The sequence below is a fragment of the Siniperca chuatsi genome, linkage group LG18, assembly GCF_020085105.1.
Source record: "Siniperca chuatsi isolate FFG_IHB_CAS linkage group LG18, ASM2008510v1, whole genome shotgun sequence".
NCBI lineage: Eukaryota > Metazoa > Chordata > Actinopteri > Centrarchiformes > Sinipercidae > Siniperca > Siniperca chuatsi.
The window spans coordinates 8,550,577-8,572,434 of NC_058059.1; the positions used below are offsets into that span (position 1 = coordinate 8,550,577).

Below are 21,858 nucleotides of genomic sequence, written 5' to 3' on the forward strand. Positions count from 1 at the left end.
GGATATGAACAGATAATGTGCTCTGAACAGATACAAAAAACATCCTAACTTTTGTGGTATTTGTATATTTCATCTGGGCTTTGTCCCATTATAGACACAGTTTGTTTTTTCTATCACGCTCAATGCAATTTTGACTTGTAATCCTCCTGTTCTAGTTTCACCATTCAGTAACAGTTACACAGCTTTTATTTAGACTCAGTTCAGGCTTACTTGTCTTAATCTTCCTTTTTTTTTTTGTCTTTTTTAAATTATGTTTCATTAATTGATTAATTCAGGGACGTGGTTAGAATATTATATTATTTTCTATATTTTGTTGGCAGCTATACTTATACATACAGTATACTGTATGTATGAAGAGTATAAATGGCAGTAGAAAACAATTTAAGGCCAAGTGACGCAGACTATGCAATTTCTAACAACTTCCAGTATAGGCCATGTCCACATGTATAGATACAAATGTACTGTATATATATCTGTATATATATTTTTGTGACATAAACAGATACATATAGTTACACCTTTAGTTATCAATAAAAAAGCTCTGATAAACCCACTGTACACTACCTGCCTATCAGCATAAAGTGGAGTATGTAGCAGCTAAAGAATATTTCCCTAAAGAGTTGGTGGAGACCAAAACAGAGCTAAAAGAGAATAAATATTGAACTTGCATTCGTCAGGTGGTCAAAAAGGCAACTCCAATTGAATGCTAATGTTGCTCTGTGTCTGCTTGATGTGTAAATAGGAAACTGTTTGCTAACAAGTTAGTTAACTTCATCAGGTGACGTTCATTTTGTGTTTACAGCTTGTTGTGCTGCCCCTAAGTGGCCAAAAAATGGCTTTAAATTCTAGTGGAAATCCTAAAGTTTTCAAAGATAGCAAATATGTCAGGATGGAGTTTGGATTAACATTAACATGCTGTATTTAGTTTGAACGTGTGTGAGCATTATATTATTATTATTATTCAATTAATTGGAATAAGCACCAATTTATTAAGTGTATGATAATATCGACACATGTAGATTGTTTTTTATTTTGTTTGTTTTAGTTTAAAAAACCGAAATGAGAAAATTAAGCGGAAAATCAAACCTTTTTACTTTAAAGTAGGTAAATAGCAGGAAATAGCAAACATTTCTTTAAAAAAATAAACAAATAAAAGTCTAACAAAAACAATATTAATATGTTAAGTACAAACTATCATGATACGTGTGTTTAAGTGCGTCTTTTTGTGTTTGCACACAGAGCTTTGTTCTGCAGTTACTCAGGATATCTTTCAGGGCAAAGCTTATATAAAAATGCAAATGACACTTTAAGCATGCAAATGTAGATACTAGTGGCTACAGAATGTTAAATTTTGAACATTTTGTCCCCAACCAAGACTCATAAATACGCACTTCATTTGTTCTGGTTTTTAAGGGTCTCACAATACAGGAAGAATAATGCATGATATACCTGATGTTATTTATCCAGCACCAGTGGCACAGTAACTGCTTGTTAATATGGGAATCTGATTGTGTGGCCGTGCTGGACTATTAATTAGTAAGTGGAGTTGTGATTTTCTCCCTGTTATTCTTTTTGCTTATGGCTGTATGGAACAAAGTAGGGAGGTCTAACAAGGAACTGTGCTTAATCCCTGTGGAGTGTACGGAGACGGCAGCCTAATCAGATCTGTACTCTGCTGCTTTATCTCTGCTGCTCTGTCTATTGCTCGATCACGCATTTCACTGGAGGAACTCGACGGGCTGCTACTCTGAGATGGATTAATGACTCTCTGAACCATACGTTTTCAGCTAAACTATGAGTCCACTAAGAGTTTTTTTTTTTTCAAACACAATCCGTCATCGCCTTCACTGAACAGCCAATAATTGAGAAAAAGGTTGCTGAGGAAGCATTCTTGCTCTTTCTCTCTTTCCTGCTGGCTGACTGTTATCTGTGGGGATGCCACTCATGCTTGTTTGATATCAGCACTGTGGCCTCATTTCACACTCGTATTGTTTTCTCTCTATTCCTCTCATTTTCAGTCTGTACTGACTCTTTTAAGCATCCTATTTGTCAATGAATGCCTCTTCACATCAGTGATATGCATGCATGCCAGGCGCGGTGGTGGTGGTAGGAGGGAGGATTCCTTTACTGACTGTCCAAGACTCGTAGGACGAAGGGTATAGACTTAACCATTGGGAGGGCTTGAGAGGAACATTTTGTGACAGCGCCTACAGTAACAACTCATCACTCACCATTGTCACCACACACCCATCATGAATCAGCGCTTCCTGACGCACATCTCCACTGACACAACATCGCATGACAGGATTGGATACTCGCACGGTGTCCTTCGATTGCGATAGACCAGAGAGTGAGTTGGTGGAGCATAAGAGACTCTGGAGACTGGGCACAGGGAAGGAAATTGGTATGACTCTTCATGCGTCTCAGTATCTCCAATTTTTTTTCTTTCATTCACTCTCAGCACCTCTCCCCCCCTCTCTTTTTTTATTTATTTTTTTTTTACAAATGTCTTACTCCAGTGTGCAGTGAAATAGTCATCCACATAAAAAATTAATCACATCAGCTTTAAAAGATTTTAAAAAGTAATAATAGTGTTAAAGGAGACCCGGAGACATCTCTCCATTGGCTCAGTGCGGGTGAAGGATGGCTGCCACACACGTTTGTCCTATAGATCCCCATGATGGAGCAGCGCAGCATGTCTTGCATGGTTAAACAGGCAGTATAATGTAGCCTGATAAGTTTCAGAGAGAATTAATTGATTGCATTAAAAGAATTCGAAACAGCGTGTGGGGGAACTAACATGAATACAAGTTTTTTGTGCATCTGAGTCACGGGAAAATTGAGAATTCATACTCTAAAGTGCAGAATCTGGTAACAACAATGTATAGTGTCTTTGCTGTCACTCAAGGCCGTGTTAAGAGCTGTGGGCTGCGGTGCATGCATTCACACTACTCCTGCCTTCTATAATGTGCTTCTGTCTACTTCCCCATCTCCAGAGTGCTACTTCTCAGCTCACGTTTCCTTTCACCACCTTTGATTCACTTTCTCATGTGGCCTCCAATTCAAATACTGTCTACATGATGCCAACACTGGCCCATGGCTACTGACAGCTTCTCATTGTCCTGGTTTTATCCAGAGGAACATAGTACTTTACAGACATCAGAAAGAGGCGCCTTTTCCAGTAGATTGCTTGTGTCACTTCCTCCACTCTCTCCCCCCATTTCTCAGTTTTTCTGCGCTTTCAATATAAATACATTTCACACATAAATGGGGTTGAGAAGTGGTGCAAACTCGCAGCACTGGATTCGGTATAGGAGTAGCAGGAAAGAGGGGTGAGAGCAGCGTCAGAGAGGAGGTGAGTAGGAAAGATTGTCTAGGCAGCTACTTACAGCTTTGCTTTCCCTTACACAGCCAAATGAACCAGAACTCGAGGTGTTTCTGTGCACAGTTTATTCAGGGAAACCAACATCTGCACTATACATACAGTGTGCAGAAACGTGTCCAAAATAAATCTGTGCCTCAGTGTGTGCACATTTAGCTGAGCTCCTCTGAAACACAGTGATGTGTGAGCAAATTATAGATGAACTGTTCATGTTCACGGTCACAAGGATATTTCGGAACCTGTATCCAGCCTCTAGCCATTCATTAAACATTGACAATTCTCTGCCATTATCATAACAGGGAGTGAAAAGACCTGACTGAATAGAATATAAAATGAATTCCCCAGAAAATATGGAGGTTAAGAGAAAGGAGGAGAGGGAAAGTGCATCTGTATTTGGAGAAGCAACAAAGAAAAAGAGACAGAAAGAAGAAACAGAACAAAGTATATTATAGTGACAGAAAAACCTGTGAGTGTGTGTGTGTGTGTGTGTGTGTGTGTGTTTGTAAAGGACAGAAGACATAATATGAATTTTAAATGCAAATTTAAAAAACAAATCAGGCAGCCCAGTATTCATAGAAATAATGTTCATATTGGACTATTCTGCACTTCACAATGTATATCCAGTGCAAAAGTTCAGTGTCAGTGCTGGAAGTAGTGTGTCCTATATGTCAGGGTGGTGGATGGGCATGTAGGAAGTCCAACTCTCATGCATGAAAGTGTTTCAATTAATGTCGCCTCTTTATTAACCATAACTACAATCTTTCCCTAACTTTAAAGCGTCTATAATCAAAGTTTATATATTAACAACATCACCTGAATCTGCAGCTCCCTTCAGCTTTATGGAGCTTTATAGTGAGTTTCAGCTCGATGTTAAACTGTCTGGTAACTTTACTGTTTTGCTTCACTCTCACCGCTTTCAAAGCATTGTTTCAGCCGCAGCAGGCAGCTGTTTTCAGTGAAAAAGCTCTAAAAATCAAATGTACACTACCTGCTCAGACAGACAATTGTTTTTCCAATTACGTTTTGTAGGAAATGCTTTGTAGCAAAATTGTTGCCTGGCTTTTGTTCCCCAGCAACATTTATTCAAGAATAAGCACTACATGACTCATCAGGAGGTTGTTGTGGGGGTGGATGGTGGGCATACAAAGTGCAGGGGTTTGACACTGGAGACCAGGATTCAAATCCTGAGTCCTGCATGTGGTTAGGTTTAGGCAACAAAAGCACTCTGGTTAAGGTTGGGGGAAAACTGTGATTTTAGTTAATAAAGTAAACACATACTGTCTTGTGCTTCAAGTCCCTTTTGACTTTTTCCATATTTAACAAGACCGTAATCTTTCCCTAACCATAACCAAGTGCTGTGACTGCCTAAACATAACCATAAAAAAGTTTATTAAAGCTTTGTTTGCTACAAGTAGATATTGTATTGCAAGAGTGGATAATGTAGGGAAAACAAATGAAATCTGTTGTCACAACAGATTTCAACTTTTTGTGACTTGGCAGATATGTTTTTTAACAATGTGTCCTCATTATGTTATTATGTTAATATAAAATGTAATCCGAGTGGCATTATGTTTACTTCAATACATGTTTGCTGCTGCAAATTAGTTGTATATAAACGTAATTTAATTTCTAGGAGACAGGGTTGCATTTCCTGTAAATCCCTGGTGTGTGCATGCAATCCCACATGGGAACGGTGAATCATATATAAGGGTATAATATAGAGGCAATTACAGAATGGAAACACATTGAATGAGTATTGTTGAAAATGGCAGCCATAAATAGTATCAAAATGAGGGTATATATGTGATAAAAAAAATATGAGCACTATCTAAAACAAATAAATTCAAAATAGTGTGGAGTATTTATGCTTTAAAGAAAGAAAATAAACTGTATAAATCTTAGACACCAAATAATCAAAAACTGCCTAGCTTATCAATCAGTCAATAATGCACTTTTTGAATCCTGAGGTTAAGTCCTCAGCCAAGCAATATCAGGATAATCTTCTGACTGCAGAGCCTGAATTTGCCTTTCTCTGATATTTCAAATCACCATGTTGTCCACATCTGACAGGAAATTGATCCAAACATGAACAGATTTCTTCCTCGCTGTGTATCTTATAAAATAAAGAGAGAGAAACAAAGAGAGACGATGATAAATAAAAACCGATTGAAACACTACAAGAGAGGAAAATAAGAGCTAGTGTATTTTCAGTTTAACTGGATATGAGAGGTTTTCGTTTCTCCAAAGAAAGATTTGTCAGATTCTTGACTCTGACCTTTTGCTAACAACCCTGTCAGAGCTTTCAGACGTGTCTCTGTGTGTGTGTGTTTGTGTGTGTTTGTGTGTGTGTGTGTGTGCGTGTGCACATGCGCACCGCTTCCCCTGTGGATGAGGCTGATAATGGAGAAGTGGTGTGTGTGAAATGTGTAAAGGGCAGGGCAGGCAGTTCTTCTGCAGTAATCCATCTTTACTTCGGGGCTGAGCCACGGAGCAACAGGCATCTCACAAGGGAGAAGGAGAAAATACACTGTTGGCATCACTCTCATTCATATGAAACTACACAGAGGAAATGCTCAGCCAGCAGGGGCACGAGATTTTCCCAGCAAGAAAACAAGAAAATAGAAATGAAGAGTATTATTTTTTTCTCTTGCAACACTGACAGCACGACAGTTACCAAAAAACAGGCACAGTGGTATGTGAAGTGTTAGCAGGCATACATATGAAAACCATATTCGTCTCAGACCATTCACTGGAGATGTGAAACTGTAAAATTGTTTTATGTCCTTACAAATGTGTATCCATCCACTCGTGAGTTTGTTTGTGTGAAGAAATGACAGATATAGGGCTGGGTGTGAAAGGGAGGGAGAGCGAGCGAGAGACACAGCAAGAGAAGAGGGAGAGCGAGATCCCTTGTTCATGCTGTTTGGCAATAATCACAGAGCCGAACTCGTGCCAACAGTGAATGCCAGATGGTGCCCATCACCGATGTGCCACGTCTTTGAAACGGGGAGGAGAGAGGAAGATCAAGAGTGGCATGTGGAAAAGGGAAGCACTGCCTACTGTGGATGATATGTCATATAAATACTAATCACGCTAGAATCACACCCACAGCGAAATTAGATCCCTAAAGCTCCTCCACTGGCACCCAGTCTCAATCTTCTCCCTGCTTTGGCACTGCGCTTATGTCAATATCAGAGATCATCGATACATGACACATTAAATGCTAAATGCTAACATGGGGGAAATTCCTTTGTTTGTTTGTGCCATTCATCCACCCCACCACCTCCATAAATAAGCAGACTTTCTCAAGTTTGTAACACTGCAGACCAGAGACTTTGAGAGGGCATGGTAACTGTCAATGATTTTTTGGCTTACAATCCACTGTCAGTCAAAAACTAATTTTACCAATATACTGCCTGAACCTGTTGTCTACATGTCTGTATAAGAAAGATAACAGCCTACTAATGAAATAAGATGGTTAATAAATAATTACGAAACTCTATACCGACATGTAAAATAAGCTATATTTCAATGTGGGCTCATTCGCGACCGGCACATCACTAACTAGAACGCTGCCCTGGAGTTTTCGAAAGAAAACGAGGAAAAGGTTTCAGAAAGTTACAGAAAAGGTCAGACACAGCCCCCCACACCTTACCTACATTGTAACTTTCCGAAACGTTTTCCTCATTTTTGCTCGAAAACTCCAGGGGCTTACTGAGGCCTTGACACTTGCTTTGTCTTTTTAGTTAGTTCTTTAAGCTCTCAGCATCGTTCACCATCTCCTCTGCGGCTATGTGGACACTGTCGGCAACAATTAATGCGTACATACTCACTCAGCAAATCACTCTCTCATCTGTCTTCTACCAAAACCTATTTCAGTATTGAAGGTTACTTTAATTTGTTTTGTGCAAAGAACAGAGGACCCTGTGCAAAAACACAAAAAGCTTTCCAACATGCGTTGGTCTGCATTCTTGGTGTATCGCTGCAAGTGGTTCAATGCTGTCTGCTCTTTCTGTGACAGATCCACAGACTCTGCAGCATTTCAGTCACCATCTTGTTTGTTGCTTTTTTTGACTTATACAAATACAGCACATTAACTTTATGAAGTAGATTCAACTGCACATCTGTAATTCCGCCTCTAGAGACGTCTCCTTTTCCTCAGTGAAACCCCTCTGGGTACAGTACAGTACAGAGTACAGTAACTGTTCACAAATGAAACCAACAGCATCCTGCAGATTACTGTACTGTTTTCTTCTGGAGAGACCTCTTGATCTAAGAATTTGTTTAATTTTCCTTTCACTAATTACATAACCATGCATGCCTATTGACCAGTTGTACTCTATCAGCATACTTAATGCCCAGTTCAAACATACTGTTGAGGAGCAGCTGAGTGGAAATAGACATATGGCTCATAAGGAATGGAAGAAGAAAAGTATTGCAAGGTAACGCAAAACATATTGCAAGGGAACGCAAAAGTAGTCCTCAAAGAAATTCTCACCGTGACCTTTAGGGTGCTCCGTAACATCCTGACCACAATCGATTTATTAACAAAATGAACATCTAAAACATCTAAAAAGCGAGAAAACCTTTGTCCTTTACTAATGCCCTAAAAAAATGTATTGTATACATGTATGTATGTATGTCTTATTACTAATCTATAAAGCATTAGTAAATGGCTTATTAATATTATTAACACCATTAGTTACCACTTACAAACCTTTCTAAAAGGTGACTTATTAGAAAGTGGTGCCATATTTATTTACAACAAAAGTGAACACATTTATGTTGTATTTACACTAAACTAGTGCATTTACTGTGTGTTTACACATTTATTTAATTGTGCATGCATACTTTACATACAGATGTGGATTAAAATCGCCCAATCTAAAAAATTCATAGACTCTGGGGATTTATTAATTTCCTCAGGTTTTTTCTAATGATCTATGATTTTTTTGGGTACAAATTAAATACAGCTGCTATTAAAAAATATATTATCTCCAGACACAAAACCTACATGTCTTGGCAGAGGCAACAAAACAAATATCAACAAAACAAACCACTGTTATTCTGTTAAATATGTCTCTCATTTATTTTTGACCTCTTTAGTCATCCAAAAAAATCCATTTAGGTAAAAAAAAAAATCAAGATAAACATTGGTGTTAATCTGCTCTCCATTTTCAGCATCTATGCACGTCTTCCAACGATCCTCCTCGCGTCACCTTAGCCCTTAATCTTCATTACCCTTTGAGACTGTCGTTATCCATCTTACCTCCAAATGTTAGAGAGGTGAAACAAAAAACACACCCCTTTCACACAAAGAAAACTATGAAAAAAGCCTCAATGTGTTAGTGTGTGTTTATGAATGGGTGCGGCAGAGATAGATGGATGGATCCTAACTGCTAGTTGTTGTTTTTTTCAGGTGGCAAACTGCCACCCTGCCGTCACACCCTCTCCTCAATAGCCACTCATCCATCAGAGCCTTCCGCTCCAGCAGCTATCACTCAATATCTCAGTGGTGCTGAGGACAAACAGGTACTGTGTGCAACTGTTTGCCTTTTAATTCACCTTAGCTGACTTACTGTACAGTTCCTTTATCATGGTAATATCTAGGTGACTTTTGAACAAATTATAACCCGGTTACAGGAAAGCAGTACTTTTGTGTCTACCCAAATCTGAGCATTAGATAAAGATCCATTGTGGGCGGGTGCTGAGGAAAAATCTTGGCTTGAATGTTAGGACAGACTGGGTAAGCACACCTCATCACATATGTTGCACTATATTTGGATCACAACAGCCCCGGGAGGCCGAACAGTAAATTTTGGTCCAATTTCCTCAATGCCAGAACTCAGCTATTATCGACACTGATCTGCACTGACTTGAGTTTAACTGTACTGAAACTATGCTTATGCTCAGACAGTTCTGACTGAATTGCAATGACATGTTCTGCAGTTCATGGCCCACAATAACAGGGAATGTTAACCATGCTAGCGCAAACTTTCCTGCTCAGAGGTTTAGAAACATACAGCGATCACAGCGAGAATTTTGAGGACTACTTTTGCGTTCCCTCACAATATGTTTTTTGCGTTACCTCGCAATATTTTGTGTTCTCTCACAATTCTCTCAGAATGCTTTTGCGTTACCTCACAATACTTTTCTTCTTCCATTCCTTCTGAGCCATATGTCTTTTGTCGTTAATGGACACCTCAACTTATCTGATGTCCATTGCAAAGAAGTTTCAGTTGGAACATTATCAAACTTCTGGGTAGGAGCTGTATGCATTTGGAACATCAATTATTGCTCCACACTTATAGCAACAGTCCTTCTACCAAAACCTGTTTCAGCATGGAAGGTTACTTTAATTTGTTTTGTGCAAAAAACAGAGGACCCAAAAACGCAAAAAGCTTTCCAACTGGCGTTGGTCTGCATTCTTGATGTATTTCTGCAAGTGGTTCAATGCTGTCTGCTCTTTCTGTGACAGATCCACAGACACTGTTTGTAGCATTTCAGTCACCTTCTTGTTTGTTGCTTTTTTTTTTTGACTCATACAAATACAGCATTTGCATAATTCTGTCTCTGGAGACAGTACAGTAACTGTTCACAAATGAAACCAACAGCATCCTGCAGATTACTGTACTGTTTTCTTCTGGAGAGACCTCTTGATCTAAGAATTAATTTAAGTTTACTTTCACTAATTAAAAGTACATAACCATGCATGCCTATTGACCAGTAGTACTATATCAGCATACTTAATGCCCAGTTCGAAGTAAAATTCAGTGAGCTGATATACTGTTGCGGAGCAGGGGGGGGGGCAGATAAAATGAGTGGAGAGTGAATATTGGACTAAAAGAGAGTGAATATTGGGCTCACATTCGCCAGGTGGACACAAACGTGACTCCAAATGAACGATAATGTAGCTACGTAACTGCTGGATGTGTAAATAAGCATCTGTGTGCTAACAAGTTCACCATATCAGCTTAAAGGAATAGTTTGACATTTTGGGAAATATGCTTAGTCACTTTCAGACGGAGAGTTAGATGGGAAGATCAACAACACTCTGTCTGTTAAATATAAGGCTACAGCCAGCAACCAGTTAGCTTAGCTTAGCATAAAGACTGAAAACAGGGGAAAACACCTAGCCTGGCTACACAAATGTAACAAAATCTGCCTACCAACATCTTTAAAGACCAAAAACTAACCTCATCTTGTTTATTTAATTCCTACAAAAAACAAACTGCAAAAATTAAAATGACAATTCACCGTTTTACGGGGGGTTATGCGCATGTCTGAGAAATGGTCTGTAAAACTTGTTGTTTTTTCACTTTATGCTTGCTTCATATTTACAGAAATGAGATGGTATTGATCGTTTAATCTAACACTCCACCAGAAAGCAATTGTATCATGCGATGGTCAAACTAATACTTAAAAAATTAGATAGGTTGGTATTGTGTTTACAATTTGCATTGTATTTTATTTGAGTTAGGTCTACGTCTCACCTACCACTACTTCTGTTATTCTATATTTAATAATCAGGCGTCTCAAAGCAGCTACTGACAGAGGCAGTTAGGTGATAGCAGCATGCATGCACTGAGAACTCCCAAAGTAAACCAGTAATGAGTGTGAATTCACAGTGAACAGCTTTTTCCCCACAAAGCAGATCCTGGATGCTCAGGACTGCCAGCCTCGCTTTTGGCTGCTGGGTCGGTGTATGCAAGCTTGTCTCATTTATACACTTTGTACAGCATCTTCCCATGGTACAATGAGCTCTACAGAGTAAACAAAGCACTGAGAGTTAGATCACAATAGTGGGTCAAGTCTTAAGCTGGTACCGGCTAACTCTGATGGGACTGTAAGCTTCTTGCCTACATCTGCTTTTACTTCCTCATCCCTAGCTTATGCTTCCCTAGTAATCAATCTTAACCTCACTTGCTCTTTATTTACAAAGCTATTTGATGCAGAGGATTTTCTCTGATCTTAAGCCTGCCAGGTTCTTCATCTGGTCTCTTCAAGAAACAACATTTTATGTTACTTATTCATACACGTGGAGAAAAATACAAACAAGGTGAGACTCTAGTCTGCCCTTTCTCTCACTGGGCTGTGCTGTTGATTTTAGAAAAACAAAGCACTGTGGAAAGTGCCAGAGGTCACTAATAAGGTCACATTAGTAAAATCTATGTGGGTAATTGTTATGAAAATGTAAATATAAGACATTTATTATCACACAATGGAAAAAGATGCTAGCAAGAGGCCAGAGATGCAGTGAGAGACGATAACATTAAAGCTACACAAGGTTACGTTATTTAAAGTCATCCACAACAGGTTTCCCTTTGTTTATTCTGAATTGCTGCCAAGCACTTCAGCACTTATTATGAAGCCAAATGTATTGACCTTGAAAAGATTTGTGCCCTAGCACACATAGTTTCAATACAATGTATTGTTCTGTCTTATGCTGAGAGATGTTGTCGTGTAATGTGATCAGACTGCCGGTGATGTGCATTTAAGCTTTTAGCATCCTGTGATTAGCATAAATTATATTGCGTAGTCAAACCCGACGTGGATAGCATAAATCATATGATGATGTGTCCCTGAGGTATTACTCATGTTTACAGTGTCAGTGTCTGTCTTTTCCTGCCGTGTCACACAGTCTCCTCCCAGTGATACATACTGAAATAATACTTTGCATCACCGTTCTTGGCCTGTTGCTGATTGGTTCTTGCCTTAGTCTACTATCTTGTTAGTGATATTCTTGTTAGTGAAGCCTTCTGTATACCTTCAGTTTCTTTTTATGAGGTTTTCTCCAGACCTTTGTGAGCTTGATGAATGGAGGTATGGATACACAAGATTAGTGATTTCCGTATTTTTCTCCAAAATAAAACATCTTCCGATTGCTCTGTGGTTACACTGGGACCGACCTTCTGTCAATCACAATCAGTTCAAGCCTCAGCTGTCAATAAAGTGAACCTGACAACAACAAAACTTGATTGTAGACGAGCTGACTGGGTGTCTAGCTTGAGATCACACCTTAATTATCTCATTATCTTTAGATGTAAGACAATTTCTCATCATCACAACTTAATTATCTGGAGCGCATATTTTGTTTTTAAGCCTGTCATCCTGAGATACTGATTTAATTATATTATTTACAGCTATCAGACATTGTTCAAAAACTTACTGTAAATGTCTCATTGCCTTGAGACAGTTTGCTCGATGGTTGGCAATGTCAGTCCTGACTGAAATATCTCAACAACTATTGGATGGATTGCTGTGAAATTTTGGACAGACATTCATGGTTTCCAGAGCGCCACCATCAGGTCAAAATTTGTCCAATACTTTGGTTTTTTACTAAATACCTGCAAATCACATCAGCTTCAGCTGTACTTTGTGTTTAGTGCTAATTATCAAATGTTAGCATGCTAACACGCTAAAGTAAGATGGTTAACATGGTAAATGTTACCTGCTAAACAGCATGTTAACATTGTCCTTACGCACATGTTAGTATGCTGATGTTAGCATTGAGCTCAAAGCACTGCTTTGCCTATAGTACAACCCCACAGAGCTGCTAGCATGGCTGTAAACCCTTAGTCTTGTTTTATTTTGTGGTGCTCTTAACTCTTTGTTAGGAGCTTGCTTGTGATTTCACTTTAGTGGTGTAACTGACTTACCACCAATTTAATAATTTTTCTGTTTCATTCAAGTTGAATTGCTTGGCCAAATTCTTGACCTGCAAAATGTAATTACCCTTAGTGTACAATGTTTCTAAATGATGCCCACAGAGTTTCTGCTTGTCAAAAACTTCATCTGACAGCCTTGAATGACTTCTAAAGTACTGATCAATGCTATACCCCTCCTCTGTCACAAATCTCTACTTTTCCTATATTTTAAGGCACTATATCCCTTACCTTTTCCTTCAATAGCAGTAAAAAATGAGGCTTGCACTGTGGCTAAACCTACAGCTAATTACTAGAATTCACACATACAGTGAAAATATATACAGTATGTTGACAAACACATAGGCCTACATGCTGTACTCAAACAACACTGAGGCAGTGCATGAATTAGTATTTGATGAAGGTCTTTAAAGCATTCAGTATCATACTGTTGCAGGGTTTATTGAAATGGATGAGCTGAACAAAATCACACCTGGTTGGATAGATTACCATCAAATGCTAGAGTCCGTGACACTCTTTTTAAAGTACACACATGTTTGTTAACATCACACTCCCAAATCAGTGCAATCTGAATGTTAATGCAGGTATCGAAGAAGGATTTTTAAAGCCAGACCACAGTTTGGGACGCTCTGTGACAGCCAAGCAGCTGGTGGGACCATCTCAGAATAATAGTCTGAGGAGAGTGTAATACCTCAGGGTACAGCCTGTTCTCCTGAGTAGTAATAGGAATGTTGTTGTGTGTATGTGTGTGTGTGGATGTTGAGGTTGCTGGGGGTTAAAGTAGATGGTGGAGTGTCGATGTGCACGCGTGCACACATACACATTTGTCTGCTGTATTGTGTGTTGGCATATACATGCATTTGTGGGTGTGGTACCTCATCACAGATGAACAGCGCTCTCTACAGAGATCGACTGCCCATGTAATTCCTGCTGAAATGAAATGTTCTGTCTTTTTTTAAAAGGATATTCAGCCTATAGGAGAGAAAATTGCAAAGATATTTCGAGTTGATTGCCTTTGCACTGCTATATTTCTGCTGACAGTCCTCCACCACTCAGCAAAAGCACAGAGGAGGAGGAATGATGATCTCCTGCTGGTGCTGTTTTATGAATGTTTTATAGATGGAAGGATGAAAAAGAGATGAAGCCCTGTTCAACCTCTATGCTTATATTATTTTAAATATAATACTGTTTTAAAATGTTGTTTTCAGCTTGTCACATTTTTTGCCTATATCTAATCTGACTGCACTTAATATCCTTATTTGCACAAGTGCAGTACAGTGCAAGTATCCTGCTCTTTCTTCTGACCACCAGCACACTCTACTCTGTGTAAGTTCATCTGACTGCAGTAAAAGCTACAGTAGACAGCAATATTATGTATAATTTGTAAGTAATTGTAATACATTTAAATGGCAGTTTTAAATGACCTTGAATTCCAGGCAACTTATGTGGTAACTACAAATCTGCTGATTCAGTCCCCTCTAGAGAGGCGCTGGGGTAGTGCTCTTGGGCAAGGTCGCTGTCTCCCAAACTGAATGATTAAAAAAAAGAGGAGATTTATACAGTAAATCTCTAAGGATGGAATAACATGTGCAAAGTAAGGTCACACAGTGGGAATGGATAGTGTTGTACTGACACAAGCTTTACAGCAAGTAATATTAACTTTTACAGCTGATGTGTAGTTGACTTTGGGGTCACTTTGATCCTTCCACTGAAACTCTGAGGTCATAGCTGTTTCAACCAAGACTTGGAGGTGTAATACAATTAGATAGAATAGATGTAAGGACACAAAAAAGATCCACTCCGGACATGTTTTAAGACATATAAAAATACTTTGCTGTGAATAATCATTTGTATCTGATATGGTTCTTCCACAATAAAGTTAAATTACCTTGTTAAATATTCTTAAAATTACATCTACTCCATCCTGCCTTATTGGAAATCCATAATATATGAATATGTAAAAAATGTTCATTTCAAAAGTTTTACTGCTCAACACAAGATATCTCCTACTTCACTGAAAAGTCCATTCTCTGTGTGTGTGAAGTCAAGGTTTCAAGTTTCCACATCACACACATCAAGATGACAGCAAACTAAGCTCCATTGATTTCGTGGCAGCACCGAGGTTTCGACCACACATGGTCAATACAAGTGACATCATCAACAAGTTCCAAGAGTACATCTGAGTTAATCACTTGGCTCTGTCTTTTTTCCCGATTGATTAAATTATTTTTAGATTGTTTAACTCTGCATTTTTTGTGATAGCTAAATGAATACAGTCCCATGAGTCCATTTCTTTGTAAGCCTTACTTTTAGATTGTCCACTTTAATCTGGGTTATTGAGACAACTGAACATTTTTGGGACCTATTCTAAAAATTACAGTCTTTATGGTTTGTCTCTCTGTGTCAAATGGATAAAAATGTTGAATCTCTTTTTTTAATGTTCAGTGATTGTGATGAACTCAACAAGGTATACCCTTGTAACTTGTTGATCATGTCACTGATTGTGGATTACCAACAGGTGTGTGATGTATATTATATAACTTGCCTTGAGAAAGTGTGGCCAAGCGTTGATAATAAAATCACTGGAGTTCAGTGTGCTGTCATCTTCCCTTTAATGTATGCCAGACAACTCCTTCTGAGTCTAAGTAGCATATTGGACCATGATTGACTTCCATACTACCATACATACCTTTATGGTCTTATGAGTTTTATCACAGAACACGAGGTATACACACATCAATTACTGTGAAACTACTGTGAAAACTCAGTTCTTTCTACTTAAGTTACACTAGTGTTAGAATGAGCTTGCAGCTGCCACGTATAAGCTTAGGTCAACACACTAGCACCATTATTCTCTTCCACACTTCATTTCTAAAACCTATATTATGGTCTGCATCATCCGTTCTCCTGAGTAGTAATAGGACCTGAGGTGAGGTGCAGCCTATAGCCAAAAAAGCGGAGATGTGAGCAGAGGACAGAAGAGGAGCAGCGGAGAACTGTGTTAGGTTCACAGCTTCCTGTCTGCCACAGTTTGTGGGCTCAGTGTGCAGATAATTAAGGTTGAGGGTGGACAGCTCCTACAGCGCCAATGTGCCTTCATCACACAGAGCTGTGGACCAGGGCTATTCATTTTCAATATTATATTCAAGAGGGAACACAGCGGATGTGAGGCAAGAGCCACTGGGGAGCTCTATAGGGAGCTGAGCTGTATGGTGGCACAAATAGGGAGGCTGTGGATATGGGGGAATGGAGTAGGCCTACTTTATGTACTCTATTCATTTCGGGGTGGTACAGCAGCAGAGACAGACTCCATCGCTTACTTTCCCACTGACTAGCGCCTCATTTAACGCAGCTTTGGAGGTTTTTTTCAAGCGGTGAAGCAGTCCCAGCTGCCACAAAGAGGTTTAGTTAAAGTGGCTTTTTTCCTACCTACTGTAAATATTGCAGAGGGAAGAAATCCTCTCCACTGATCTTTGTACCCACTCACTTTTTTACTGTTTACTCTGTCCATACCCGTTGCCTGCACTGTGCTCCAGTCTGGAGTTTGATGTTTCATTTGCTTTTTTGTGCATTGCCTTTGCACTGCTATATTTCTGCTGACAGTCCTCCACCACTCAGCAAAAGCACAGAGGAGGAGGAATGATGATCTCCTGCTGGTGCTGTTTTATGAATGTTTTATAGATGGAAGGATGAAAAAGAGATGAAGCCCTGTTCAACCTCTATGCTTATATTATTTTAAATATAATACTGTTTTAAAATGTTGTTTTCAGCTTGTCACATTTTTTGCCTATATCTAATCTGACTGCACTTAATATCCTTATTTGCACAAGTGCAGTACAGTGCAAGTATCCTGCTCTTTCTTCTGACCACCAGCACACTCTACTCTGTGTAAGTTCATCTGACTGCAGTAAAAGCTACAGTAGACAGCAATATTATGTATAATTTGTAAGTAATTGTAATACATTTAAATGGCAGTTTTAAATGACCTTGAATTCCAGGCAACTTATGTGGTAACTACAAATCTGCTGATTCAGTCCCCTCTAGAGAGGCGCTGGGGTAGTGCTCTTGGGCAAGGTCGCTGTCTCCCAAACTGAATGATTAAAAAAAAGGAGATTTATACAGTAAATCTCTAAGGATGGAATAACATGTGCAAAGTAAGGTCACACAGTGGGAATGGATAGTGTTGTACTGACACAAGCTTTACAGCAAGTAATATTAACTTTTACAGCTGATGTGTAGTTGACTTTGGGGTCACTTTGATCCTTCCACTGAAACTCTGAGGTCATAGCTGTTTCAACCAAGACTTGGAGGTGTAATACAATTAGATAGAATAGATGTAAGGACACAAAAAAGATCCACTCCGGACATGTTTTAAGACATATAAAAATACTTTGCTGTGAATAATCATTTGTATCTGATATGGTTCTTCCACAATAAAGTTAAATTACCTTGTTAAATATTCTTAAAATTACATCTACTCCATCCTGCCTTATTGGAAATCCATAATATATGAATATGTAAAAAATGTTCATTTCAAAAGTTTTACTGCTCAACACAAGATATCTCCTACTTCACTGAAAAGTCCATTCTCTGTGTGTGTGAAGTCAAGGTTTCAAGTTTCCACATCACACACATCAAGATGACAGCAAACTAAGCTCCATTGATTTCGTGGCAGCACCGAGGTTTCGACCACACATGGTCAATACAAGTGACATCATCAACAAGTTCCAAGAGTACATCTGAGTTAATCACTTGGCTCTGTCTTTTTTCCCGATTGATTAAATTATTTTTAGATTGTTTAACTCTGCATTTTTTGTGATAGCTAAATGAATACAGTCCCATGAGTCCATTTCTTTGTAAGCCTTACTTTTAGATTGTCCACTTTAATCTGGGTTATTGAGACAACTGAACATTTTGGGACCTATTCTAAAAATTACAGTCTTTATGGTTTGTCTCTCTGTGTCAAATGGATAAAAATGTTGAATCTCTTTTTTTAATGTTCAGTGATTGTGATGAACTCAACAAGGTATACCCTTGTAACTTGTTGATCATGTCACTGATTGTGGATTACCAACAGGTGTGTGATGTATATTATATAACTTGCCTTGAGAAAGTGTGGCCAAGCGTTGATAATAAAATCACTGGAGTTCAGTGTGCTGTCATCTTCCCTTTAATGTATGCCAGACAACTCCTTCTGAGTCTAAGTAGCATATTGGACCATGATTGACTTCCATACTACCATACATACCTTTATGGTCTTATGAGTTTTATCACAGAACACGAGGTATACACACATCAATTACTGTGAAACTACTGTGAAAACTCAGTTCTTTCTACTTAAGTTACACTAGTGTTAGAATGAGCTTGCAGCTGCCACGTATAAGCTTAGGTCAACACACTAGCACCATTATTCTCTTCCACACTTCATTTCTAAAACCTATATTATGGTCTGCATCATCCGTTCTCCTGAGTAGTAATAGGACCTGAGGTGAGGTGCAGCCTATAGCCAAAAAAGCGGAGATGTGAGCAGAGGACAGAAGAGGAGCAGCGGAGAACTGTGTTAGGTTCACAGCTTCCTGTCTGCCACAGTTTGTGGGCTCAGTGTGCAGATAATTAAGGTTGAGGGTGGACAGCTCCCTACAGCGCCAATGTGCCTTCATCACACAGAGCTGTGGACCAGGGCTATTCATTTTCAATATTATATTCAAGAGGGAACACAGCGGATGTGAGGCAAGAGCCACTGGGGAGCTCTATAGGGAGCTGAGCTGTATGGTGGCACAAATAGGGAGGCTGTGGATATGGGGGAATGGAGTAGGCCTACTTTATGTACTCTATTCATTTCGGGGTGGTACAGCAGCAGAGACAGACTCCATCGCTTACTTTCCCACTGACTAGCGCCTCATTTAACGCAGCTTTGGAGGTTTTTTTCAAGCGGTGAAGCAGTCCCAGCTGCCACAAAGAGGTTTAGTTAAAGTGGCTTTTTTCCTACCTACTGTAAATATTGCAGAGGGAAGAAATCCTCTCCACTGATCTTTGTACCCACTCACTTTTTTACTGTTTACTCTGTCCATACCCGTTGCCTGCACTGTGCTCCAGTCTGGAGTTTGATGTTTCATTTGCTTTTTTGTGCATTAGAATGCTAGTGGGCATCAAGAGTGAAGTGGTTGAGTGACTGAGGGAGTGGGAGTTATGAAGCCAGATGGATATGAATGTGAGAGTCCTCATTGTTCTTGCCTGAAAACTCCAGGCCCTGCTGCCGCTGCTGCTGAGCTCAGTCCTCCTTGCTTCCTCTGCAGCACTTCTTTCCTCGTATCCTCAACCGAGGGAGTCCTCTTTATTTCCAGCATCTGTGCTGTGATGAGAAACACCAGCTAACTAGGCCACTGCATAATAAGCAAGAATAGCAGCAAAGTAAAATGAATTAAAAAAAGAAAAGGGGGGAAAGAATCAGTTCATGGGGGGAAAGCTTACCCAACATGTAACTGCTGACAAAAGTAATTCAGCAAGCAAATATTGTCCTTATTCCTTTATTGCAGATGCATTCATTTATTATTGCTTACCTTTACCTATAGCTTCTGCAGAGGTGCATCAGAGTTCACATCTCATTTTGGCAGTGAAGCCCCTGAGCTATACTGTCATGTGACTGACAATGCACCTTGCTGACTTTTTGTTTGGTGTGTGTGTCAACTGCAGTCTCGGGATCCCTCCTGGTGCTGCAACATTTCTGTGATACTCAGCATTTTAGCACTTGATTCACTTTGTCAACAGCTTCATTATTGTCTACAAGGAAGTGGCAGATGCAGGAGTTTTCGCTGTTTCACACTAGTTCTTCCTTGTATCTGGTGCTGTACACACTCTTGTTATTTGTCTTTATATCTTCACTGTTTAAAGTGGCTATAATTAATTTTTTATAATAACAATATGAAAACAATGTGACAATGTGCTCGTAGTGATGAGCCTACAGAGAATTATCACCTGAATCTGCAGCTCCCCTCGACTTGTATAGCAAGTTTCAGCTTACTGTTTAGCTGTCCGGCCCACAACTTTACTGTTTTGGTTCACTCTCATTGGACTTACATTCACCAGGTGGCCAGAAACACGACTCCAAATGAATGATAATGTTGCTCCATAACTGCTGGATGTGTAAATAAGCAACTGTTTGCTAACAAGTTGCTAACATATCATCTTAAAAGGTGATGATATGTCAATGTTGTGTTTAACACACCAAAACATTATTGCAGGTTTAAACACACATAATTGAAACTTTCCCGCATTGTCTCTCTCTCTCTTTCTAGTGTAGAGCATGACTTTCGTCTGCAGGAAGGGCAGGTGGTACGCACATGGAAGGTGGGGGACCCTCCTGAGGGCTCGCCACAGCCCGCCACTCCCCAGCCCACCACACCCAACCAACAAGACTCCCCTCAACCAGTGCGACCCCCTGCCACCACTAAGAAGAACAGGAAGAAATGTTTCTGGTTCCTCTGAGTGCTAGAGGATGGAGAAAAAGACATTTTGATACTATAATGCACTGCATACCCTTCTTAGAAAAACAACAAACGATGAACTGTGGGGATTTGACTAAAAAACAAGCCTGGAATGAACTGGAGAATTAAAATGCAAACATAAAACTGTGGGAGGAGAAAGTTACAAAGGCTATGATTTTAGCTGTTGCTGTTGGAGTTGATGAGAATGGTTTGACTGGGGCGCACATGTTGTTACTGCTCTTAAAATGCCTCTTCAGCACTTATAGGTTTGATACTGGTGCAGGAAAGTAAAAGTGCTGAAGTCAAATAAAAGCAAAAGTTCAGTCCACAATATGACTCACAGTTAGGAAGCAATCAGGAGATATAAAGAGAATATATAGCGGGTGGAATGGGGCAAGGGGCACAGTACAAGAGGCAATACAGCAGATTGGACAGAGAATATTTATAAAAGATAAAATTAAAAGAGTATATAGGCAAAGAGAGAAAAAGACAGAGAGAAAGGATTCATCTTCATTAATGGACTAATGAGGGTCAGAACACCAGCTTTTATATCCAGAGACATTTAAAAATAATTATTATGACCTGTATTTAAAACTTTTAATATACTGTAATTGATGAAAAACTACTACACACGTCTACATGCACATACAGCACACACAAACACATACATAAACAAATGAACACGGCATATTTACATAAAAAGCATATATAAATTGAGAAAATGAGTTCTGTACCTATCAGAGCTATTCTGCTAGGATGCTATATTTCAGATATGGATTACTGCTCTATAAAAGTATTTTACCACAGCAGGTTGTGTTGGTTTTCATTCTGGGTTCAATATGTTTTAAGCCATTTTTAGTGGAGGAAGAAGTATCCTTCTTCCAGATCCTTTACTTTAAAGCAGCTATAATCAATATTTTTTATAATATGTATCAAATGACAATGGAAAAACAATGTGACAATGTGAAAACAGTGTGGCTATGTGAAAGGGGTCGCTTGTAGTGATGAACCTACAGAGAATTATCACCTGAATCTGCAGCTCCCCTCGGCTTTACGGAGCTTTATAGCGAGTTCCATCTCATTGTTTTGATTGGTTCACTCTCACCGCTCTAATAGAGCCACAGCAGGCAGCTGTTTTCAGAAAAAAAGCTCTAAAAACCCACTGTACACTACCTCCTTGGCACCAAACTGCAATCAGTACATCAGAGAGTTAGGGACGAGCTGGTGAACAGTGTGGAGCATTTAGAAGCTATGATCTAGATATTTCCCTCAGGAGTTGTTGGAGGCCAAAAACAGAGCCAAAAGGAGAGTAAATATTGGACTTACA

The 21,858-nt window shown here is 39.3% G+C and overlaps 1 protein-coding gene across 4 annotated transcripts in view; it reads left to right on the plus strand.

Moving 5' to 3' along the window:
• Positions 1 to 21,340, plus strand: part of LOC122865746 (proline-rich protein 36) — a 38,018-nt gene extending 16,678 nt beyond the window's left edge. For all 4 annotated transcript variants that reach the window (XM_044174582.1, XM_044174580.1, XM_044174581.1 and 1 more), the window contains one exon: positions 20,343 to 21,340. In XM_044174582.1, coding sequence (XP_044030517.1) covers positions 20,343 to 20,532 — 190 coding nt within the window. In that variant the 3' untranslated portion in view covers positions 20,533 to 21,340. The remainder of the gene's footprint in view (positions 1 to 20,342) is intronic.
• The last annotated feature ends 518 nt before the right edge of the window (positions 21,341 to 21,858 follow it).